The sequence below is a fragment of the Calypte anna genome, chromosome Z, assembly GCF_003957555.1.
Source record: "Calypte anna isolate BGI_N300 chromosome Z, bCalAnn1_v1.p, whole genome shotgun sequence".
NCBI classification, from domain to species: domain Eukaryota; kingdom Metazoa; phylum Chordata; class Aves; order Apodiformes; family Trochilidae; genus Calypte; species Calypte anna.
The window spans coordinates 24597055-24607050 of NC_044274.1; the positions used below are offsets into that span (position 1 = coordinate 24597055).

A 9996-nucleotide genomic window follows, 5' to 3' on the forward strand; every position below is an offset into this window, starting at 1 on the left:
ATACCCTTACTGTTTCTTATATCAAGATTTTTCTACACTGAGAATAATTATAATAGCTATTGAGTATCTGCAGATAAATATAGTTTATGAGGGAAGTGTCAGAAAGTCTATTTAATAAATGTGTCCTTATATCAGAAATGTGGCTTACATCAGAAAGCCACTTGGCTGGTGGCAAAAGATTTTATAGTATGTTAAATAAATAATGGAGCTGGTTTTGAGATTTGTGAATTCTGTCTTACTGATCCTTTAATTGCACCTTTTTAAAACATATAAAGCTTTCAGGAAAGGGCACCAGTGCTGCTTGGGAAGCTAAATCAAACAGTTAAATCCAGTTCTCACAGTATGCCCTAGGCAGACACAAACATGGTCTTTGAGCACTTGCAGTTGAGAAAATGCTCACTTTTCTTTCCAGGTGCTACTTTTGTCTGCAGGGTGACTGCAAGAATGGTTCCAGTATCTTCTGGGAAAAACTATCTTGCGAAATGTTTGTAGTATTTTTACAGTATCATGTCCCAGTGAATTAACTGTTATTTTTGTTTTATCAGTTGGACATATTATGCAATGAAGAGATTCTTGGCAAGGACCACACGCTCAAGTTTGTAGTTGTTACTAGATGGAGATTTAAGGTATGGCACAGTGGTTCTGAGTAAATCATGAAGACACCAAATAAAATGTTAACAAAATAGGCATAATTTGGAACTATCTACACTGTAGTAACTGCAACTCATTAATAGATACATTAGGAAATATCTAATACAACATCCATAAAGTATTAATGTTGATTCCAAGAAAATGAAAGGGAGTGAATTGTGAGGTAAAAGGGAATGCTACATCAACTGTCAAATTGTTACCATGTCTAGCAAAGAAAGCAGAAGCCACAAAAAGAGTTGGGTTTTGTGTTGGGTTTTTTTCCAACTGTCAAAGCTGCTGTTAATTCATATAGGTGGGGAAATTGATTGTGATGCAGCAAAGGGAGAAATTTTCAGCACAGTTCAATTCTGTAGCTCAAGAAGGCTGTTTGACTTCTGTAGGAGAGTCAGTAGTTGCAATGCTTAGCTGCCTTTATTAACAAAACTTTTAATGGCATCTGGTAGGCATAAAAAAGGCTAGCTAGAGTTATTTGAGTACAATTTTGTCTTGCTTATTCTGTTTTCTTTTAAAAACTTCTTTGAAGGTGAATAGTAGTATACAGTGGGGCATTAATTCTGAATGCTAATTATCACATAAAAAATGACAGCTCAAGTTAAATGGGTGTAAGAATGAATTGAAAAATTGAACACCAAACAGGCAAGTCACACCTACAGAGTCAGAGTGTATATATCTGGGGATATTTGAACTAGAAATTAATGTTAGTAATGGACAAGCAGCACAGTATACACTGAGACAGAACAACTTAATAGTTTGGATACATATCTAGAAAAGTTGCAGATGGGAGAAGGAGAGTTTTTCCTGCGTTTCTGTAGGGAAAGAATTGCCTCGCATAATAGTGACAGGATAGAAGTAAATGGTCAGTTTTTGAAAAGCAGAGTTCATGAGTAGAATCCTTCTGGAATCTGTTTTGTGTGATCCTGAATGACCTGGAGAGGAAGGAACTCCTTCATGTTGTGGATGTTAACCTATTCATAAAAGAAAACAATGGGTACATTCACGGAGGAGGAATTAGATGAGAGCTGTTAAATGTGAAGTACCACACACTCTGCTGCTGCTTTCTAGTCATTTTCATTTTTCCTTGACTGAGAATGGATTTTCCAAGTTAAACAGACCTGGTAGAACTCATCATAAGGTGATCAGCTCCCAAGACAAAAGGGAAGGGATCTTCATCTTGTTTGAGCTCTACAGATGAAACAGCACCTTGTCTTTTGTCTTGGTGAAATTTTGATACTTTATATAGCAGCTCTGGTAGCTCATTTGAGCTTCAGTCTAAGGAACAAAAGTTTTGCCTCCTGAACAGGTAATTCTGGTTTTGTTTCTTAACTATCTGATGTTTCTGTCTTGCAGAAAGCACCTCTACTGCTACATTACAGACCCAAAATGGACTTGCTGTAAGAGAACTTTATTGTCCTTTTGGACAGAGATTTTTGCAGAGACTATCATCTGGCACCTTCTTAGTGCATCACTAATCACATGACACAAACCAGCTGAATAATTTTGGAAGACTGTAGTGCTTTCATAGCGGACTGTCTTTCTGAATATTTCTTCTAAGGATGTGTTACCTAGGTTGCTGGACAGAAAACATTTATACCTTTTTTTTGTATGGAAGAAAGGAGTTGCAACTCAACAAGACACTACCAGCACTAAGTTTACAGATATTGAAAACACTTCACAGTTCTATGTAGCTCAGCCTAATTTTATCTCTTACAATTCTACAGAAATAAGTTAGGATGTTGTGGGGTGATTTAAAAATGTTGGTTTTACACCAGATTGCATTTAGTTACTTTTTACATTCTGAATATTTAAAAGCTATATTTTTGCAAAGTGTTACTCTCATATATAGTTTGCCTGATTGCATTGGCTTTATTCAAGTTGTTCTGTAGAGCATTGAAAATACGTAATGATATAGTGACTAGTGATAATTTATTATGCTGCATTGAAAACTTCTGAAAATCGGGGAAACAAGTTAAGTTTGTAATTTTTGCTGAGTTACTTCTCTCCCTCACTTTGTGTTATTGTATAATTTTGATACTCCCTTATGCATGTTGATTTGATAAGATTAATAGAAGTAATTTCAGTTGATTTTAATGTGCCCTCATATTTTGCTCTGGCATAAATGGCACCACATAATGACAAATACTCAAAAGTACTAGCTTTGTGGACTTAAAAAAAAATAAACATTTCTTATGTTGTTGTGGCTTGCAGAAATCAGTTTTTAATTTAGAGAGAATTTTCCCTCACTAGGTATTGAAATACTGGCTTGTTGGCGACTTTGAGAGATACTACACAGTTTTCACTTTACTGATTAAGAATTCCTCAGATCAGTATGAGCAGCTTTGTATTTCCTATGCTTCTTTTGTTATGAAAGCATGTGATTTTCTTTATTGCAGTTCCTTGCTGTTTTGCCTGGGGGAGGTGGGTTGGACAAGATTATTTTGGCACCTTCTGGCCTTAACTAATAGTTAATACACATGCAAGTATATGTGTGTGCATAGATCTGTACACACGTATCACTATAAATGTTACAGAATCCATCAGCAGCCCTTAGCTACAGTTCGTGAGGCATTTTGCAATAGTTGGCTTCTTTAAAAAAGTACTTAAAAGTGATTTCTGCAAGCTATATACAGTATAGCATATATAGTATGATTGTGAGAGTATTTGTCTGAAAGAGGTGTCTATGTAACTAAAAACAGCCTATGCCATATTACTGGCAGCTAGAAATAGTTACTGTTATACTTTTTGGAAGAGTTTTCTAGTGAGCTCAAAATGCTAGTTGCTAATGCTAATGCTAATATTCTTATTATTAAACCCTGTAATTTTTTTATAAATAGCTTTGAATAAGAAAACAAGTTTGCCTGTAACTGCCCAGCTTACTCTAGCTATGCTCCTTCCTGTCTTCTGCTAAAATGTATTACCTGTTACTTGCTAACAGGAAGCTGATAATGCAGAAGGTTTATCCAAACATTTTAATTCCTCTTCCTCTTACTGAGTTTTCGAAGCACCACATTCCTCAGCATGTTTCCTTCTTTGGAGTCTTAGTCCTCCTTTCTCAGCTCTGCTGCTGCAGCAGGGATACTCCAGCTTGTGCTTACCTTAAAAACAGGGTTCCTCATTTCTAACTCAGTCACAGATGTGAATGGCAAGGAAATCAAAAAGTATGGGAGCAGACAATGGAAGGGAGGCTACTGATCTGTGGAGGTGAAAAAGAGAGCCACACAGAGGCCAGAAAGTGCTACTGTCCTTGCAGATGTAGGAACAGGGTAGCTGCATTTGGGTGTTAGGGTTAGGCAAAACCCACGTGGGGCTGCGTCTGGGTGTGGGGTGAAATCAGTGTGCACACATATGGGCAATGGAATCGAATTTGGCTCTGGCTTTGTCTTACTTTTTGTGGACTGAGACTTATGCATTTGAGCTTTTTTTCCGTCCTTACCATTGCTTCAACTGGCAGAAGAGAAGAAATGAGATCATGGCTCTACCATTTTTATAACCTTCTCATGAAACAGTGCGCACAGGTGATATGGATGTGTACACAAACAGACATTTCTAGAGCTGTTTATGTGGTTGCTACTGTCCTAATTTAAATAAGGGACTGGCTTTAGCCAGTAAAGCACTACAGGGCTGTAGGTGTCCACCCTCTGAGCACCCTCACTACACAGACATTGGCTGTACCTGATGTAGACATAAAATTAGAACTCCCTGAGAGCATTTTGGTTATCCATCTTAATTAGCACATATATATATATATATATATATACACACACAAGACCAAACATATATATGTGAGACTTGTCTACCTCAGAATGTGTGTACTGCAGAAACTTTTTGTACTAGATACTGATGTAGTACCGTTTAAGTACATTAGTACATTGAGATTTTAGTATTTTCCTGTGTAATTGTGCATTAGTTACATGCAAATTCGGAAGCCTCTCAAATCTATCTTTTGCTGTAACAATCTATAGTGCAGAATATATATTTATAAGATTATAACCATCTTTAGAATCACTTGAATTTGTTATGGTGCTATAAATATATTGAGAACTCCATACCTTTATGGGTACATAAATTCAAGCTGGTATTAATGCCTACAGCTGTTTTTTGGTGTTTTCTTTAGTTTTTCTTTCCTCATAATTGTGTCTAACTGCTTTTACAATCTGTTTAATCTGTTAAAACTTCACCAGCAAAAAGAAAAACAAACAAAAACAAACCACAAACCAAACAAACACCAAATGCAAACCCACCCAGTTATTTTTCAAAATCATGTCATATCATCGTCACTGCAGGAACTTTTTCCTTCAAGGGGGATGTGACTGTGTCTGTATCATATGTTTGTTATATTCAGACTTACTAAAAAACCATGAAGAAATTGAATTGAGGTCAGAGGGAAGACTTGTTTGGGTCAGAGCCATGTCTCACTTTTTGTGAAGCCTAAGAGACAATTTATATCAAGGATATATTGAGTAAAATAACTCTGCTGTTCAAAATTGGAGTAGAAGTTTGACTCAGCATAGATATCTCTTAGTCCTAGTGGTATTATGTTAGTTTATTTTGGGTTTCATAATAATGCCATTACTGTGAAGTAGTTTTCACAATGCTTTTGCTGGTAAATAACTGCAGTAAAGAATTATCTTCTTGTGTTATCCTCAGCTACAATGAGACTGATGAATCACCTGGGCTCAGAGTCTCAGTAAATATAGTTTCATTGAAAATAGATACTTCAGATAGAATATATAATATTGACTTTAAATAAGATTTGGTGTTTTAAATTTTAACTTTATAAAATTATTTATTCTATTTTAAGCATTCTCTTCTATTTTACCATCCAAGTATTTTTTCTTTCAGTGGTCCAGCTTTATTTACGAGCATATAAAATGAAATTTTAAGATGTTTTTACAAGCTTCTTCCTTTAACGTTGAGTTTGAATAGCTTTTATTTGTATGTTTTTGTTTTGTGTGGGTAAAGAGCATTACTTCAGCTTTTGTGCAATAGGTTTGAAACATGCATTTATTAGGTATATGATTAAATTGTAAATGTAGCATCTACTTACTATTAAATTTGAAAGGAATGTAGATGGCTTTTCTCACTTGTTAAAATGAGATTTTATTTGGGGATATTATTTAGGGAGGTTGTTTTTTGAGTTATTCCTTTTTTGTTTTAAGATGAAAGTGTGGGATTTAAATTTGTGTAAGTGCAAGAACTATCTGTCAGCAATATGTTAAAATAAATGATCTTGCAAGAAACCTTAACGTGAATTGTGGAAGCAATCAGCAAGACTTGCAGCCTATCTGAAAATGGTTTGTGCCATTGTTATGTCTGGTATATTTGTGTACATCAAACTTTGAAATATTTATTTTTGTTAGTTGTGCAATAGTATACACAACATTATCACCTCTGGGGATATGGAACCATAAAAATATCAGACTACAGTTATGATGGTGCTATTTTTTTCCAATAGGCTACAAGCCTTTGAAAGCTTATCTGGCCCTTATTGTCTTTATTAACAGCATAGTTAGTCCTAGGAGATTAACAGAGGGTTTTTTTCTACTGGATGATAAATACAACCATTCAGCTAGTGTATTTTACAGGATTATGCATCTTACTGTTGAGCTAGATATAACAGGAGGAAGCCAACCAGTCTGTACATCAGCAAGATGAATTGTAGTACATACTTAAAATGCATTTTGTACAGAAGATTTCACTGTACAGAAAAATCAAATTTCTGTATTTCCTCAGGTAATTCCTTCAGTTTAGATGTTTCACTGGAAATGTTAGTGCAACCTACACTTCAGTTAGACTGGCTAAAGGTGATACTAGGGCAAAAAATTGTCCCATACAGTAGAATGTCTATGTAAGATAGAATTAACTGTAACTAACGTCTTGAGATTGGTTCTTGAAGTAAAAGGTTGTAGGGGGAGCAACATTAAGGAACATGGAATGATTTTTCAGTCTCTGCTTTAATTAAAACTTGTGATTAATACAAACTTATTCTAGGAACACCTTCTATGTCTTGTGGCAAATCAACAGGAATGTTTTACTGTGGAGTTATAGTTTATTTATATAAAATCTAAAGCTCTGGTCCTGGTGTTTGATCCATGTTTGATCATCTTGGAGCTTTTTGAAAATAAGCAAAGCCACAGTGGCCTGTCCAGATCCTAGTGGTAGGATAGGAACAAAATGTCCACTTCTATGAACACTTATGTTGGTAACTTTACCAATATCCTGGATGTTTCCACAGAAACCAGATGGATCGTTCATGTGAATGGTTAGTTGTGCCTGAAGGATGGAGCCCTGATTTTTATTACTTATGTTCCAGTTTTTTTGTTTTTGTAGTTTGTTTTTTTTTTTAAATTTACTTTATTTACCAACTTAGAGCATTGCTTTAATGGAATTTTGAATTCAAGTGACTTATCTGGACAAAAAAAAAAAAAGCTTGTTCTTTCCTTCTGCAACAATACTATTTTATGGTTAAGGGACAATAAGCCAGTGAAACCACTAAGCCCTTATGCTCCTATGTGGCACAATAAAGATTCTGGAACTGTCACAGTGTAAAACCATATTTTTGGCTTAGCTTCATTTGAAAGTTTACAGTTTTTTATGCTTTGTGTTGCTGTGTAATTTTTGTACTATTGGTGGCTAGTTTTGTCTGAATAAGCCTTTTCGGATTATTGCTTAATGTTTTGATTTTATGATAGTGGGGCTTGTATCCAGTGTTTTGCCAATTAATATTATATGCTTGTTAATAAAAGCAGAGAAACTAACTGAAAAACTGTCAGGCTGGAAGTTATTGTCCCATTTTCCCCAAAGAACACAGGCATCGTATGACAAGGCATTATAATGTCATAGCACTGAACAAACACAGCATGACTGAAAAACTGGTGAAGTGTCATTGCATTGGCATAGTCAGCCTTTTACTCAAAACACACATGGCCTGAAGTCTTGCCACTGCACAGAATGGCAGCATGTCTGTGACAAGTGTGTGGCAAGTAGTGGTGGTTAGGAAATAAAATGGTTTCAGCTACAAAGAAGAAAAACAATTGCCTTGGTGTCTTTCTGGATCTGTGGATAAAAGGATGCTTACCTGACCTCTAGGTATGACTTTCAGTCTTACCCTTACCTGCTGATATGCAGAATTCTAGAACACATTTTTTCATTTTATTTTATTTTACTTTGTTGAGCTATTAGGATAAAAAAAAAAAAAAAGGTCCCTAACTGAGAGTAAGTTTTGGTTCGTGAACTGGGTATGTTTTGCCTCTTTGTAATTTTTAGAGCTTTTTTCCTTCAGGATCCTTTGAGTTTTATTTCAATACCTGAACAGATCAAAGATAAAGGTGCTTTTTTAGTAAAATTAATTGAAATGCCTAGTTGAGATCATACAGGAAAACCACACAGTAATTTAATTGCATTATCTACGTGTGGTAATGAAATTTATAGCTAATGAACTGCTCTTACATTCTGAGAGGGCAGGAATGTTTTTTTCCTGCTCTTGGCTTGTTAGGAGCTGCCAACAGCTATGGGCTGGTTTGAAGTTGGGGGTTTATACATATCCATACTTCTTAGTTGCACTAGTAGTACCAATGTGTAATGGTCTTGAGGAGATCAGGCATTTGTCACTTACTGTCTTAATTTAAACACCAGCATGAGGGACTTCTCACATAAGGTCTCTTTACCGGTGTATTATCACTTAAAAGTGAATAAACATTAGCACTAAGCTTTTAAATATTCCACGTCCTCATTATTAGAGATTCTAACACTTCCCTGAACTCTGTACTGCTGGCGGCTTCCCTCTATCTGCAAACCAGTGATGGGCCTGGCTCAGCCTCCTTCTTTCAGTAGCTATTACAGGAGTCTAAAAAAGATGTGAATGGAGCATTTCATGGGAGTGTGTCTACAGTCTCTTTAATTGGCACTTATATCACAAGGAAACTGCTCAGGTTTGCAAGAGGACTAACTTCATGCCTCCCTTCACGAATTACTAAAGCATCACTATCAGCAACTGTTTTGTGACCTTTGAAATGGTTGTGGAAAAAATTCCACAGCAAAATACAATTATTTTGTATTGTCCCATGTAAAATATACTTGTAGAAGTTCAGGCAGTTCTCTGGACTTCATTTGGACTGGAAAAAAATAACCTACTCTACATTTTATCTTTTATAACAATTACTTTGTGTTAGTTTAAAATGAGTAATTTTAAACTAGACTGCAAAACATTGCAGAAAACCTATAAAACAGAAATACACAATGGAACAATACTTATTCCTCTCATTACCTGTGCATGGTGCTAATGTAATAAGAGTCAAAACTATTCCAGTTTGACTGATACTGCCAAGCCTCACAATAGAAAATTGTTCTTGTAGTTATACCAACTAGCCTTGAAAGCATAAACCTGCCCTGCTGTTAAGAGAACCCAACTGCATTCCATGCAAGGAGCACAATTCAATTATGTAATTCAATGCGAGAAAGCTCTAACCGGTATTTTGTATTTTATAGGTAACTGATATTTTCTTATTCCACTAATGGAATATTTTGCTATAAAATCAGTAATTATAAGATACCTCTTACAGTGTAATAATGTCTTCAGGGTTTTCTTAAGATGGGAGCAATCAGAAAAAATAATCCATATTAATTGTGAACCTGTGAACTTCAAGATAATTAATTCCACTTTTTACACTGTGATGTAGACACAGTCACTCAGCATTAAACTGATCTCAATTAAACTGATCTCATCATCTTTGGTAAATTGGGAACAGGAGAGGTACCTGAAGACTGGAGGGAAGCAAATGCCACTCCAGTCCTCAAGAAAGACAAGAAAGAGGACCCAGTTAACTACAGTCCAGTCACCCTCAACTCCGTCCCTGGAAAGGTGATGGAACAACTCATTCTTGGTGCTGTCTCCAGGCACATCAAGGACAAGAGGCTTAGCAGGAGCAGTCAGCATGGCTTTACTAAGGGGAAGTCACGTCTGACCAACCTGACAGCCTTTACTGAGGATATGACCAGGTGGATGGATGATGGCAGAGCAGTAGACAGAGTTTATCTTGATTTCAGGAAAGCATTTGACACCGTCTCCCACAGCATCACTGGAGCTAAACTGAAGAAATGTGGCCTGGATGATTGGGCGGTGAGGTGCATCAGGAGCTGCTTGAAGGACAGAAGCCAGAGGGTTGTGGTCAATGGGATGGAGTCTAGTTGGAAGTCTGTTTCTAGTGGAGTCTCTCAAGGGTCAGTACTGGGACCAGTACTATTCAATATGTTTACTGATGACCTGGATGAGGGCATAGAGTGTACTATCAGCAAGTTTGCTGATGAGACAAAACTTAGAGGAGTGGCTGACACCCCAGAAGGCTGTGC

General features: G+C 36.3%; 1 protein-coding gene across 2 annotated transcripts in view; it reads left to right on the top strand.

Annotated features, from left to right (window-relative positions):
- PCGF3 (polycomb group ring finger 3) overlaps positions 1–7414 on the top strand; it is a 48315-nt gene extending 40901 nt beyond the window's left edge. Inside the window, exons 8-9 of one of the 2 annotated variants that reach the window (XM_030467844.1) lie at positions 546–626; positions 1999–7414. In XM_030467844.1, the coding sequence (XP_030323704.1) occupies positions 546–626; positions 1999–2046 (129 nt within the window). In that variant the 3' untranslated portion in view covers positions 2047–7414. The remainder of the gene's footprint in view (positions 1–545; positions 627–1998) is intronic. The other variant, XM_030467843.1, reaches the window with a different exon arrangement.
- Positions 7415–9996: the final 2582 nt, after the last annotated feature.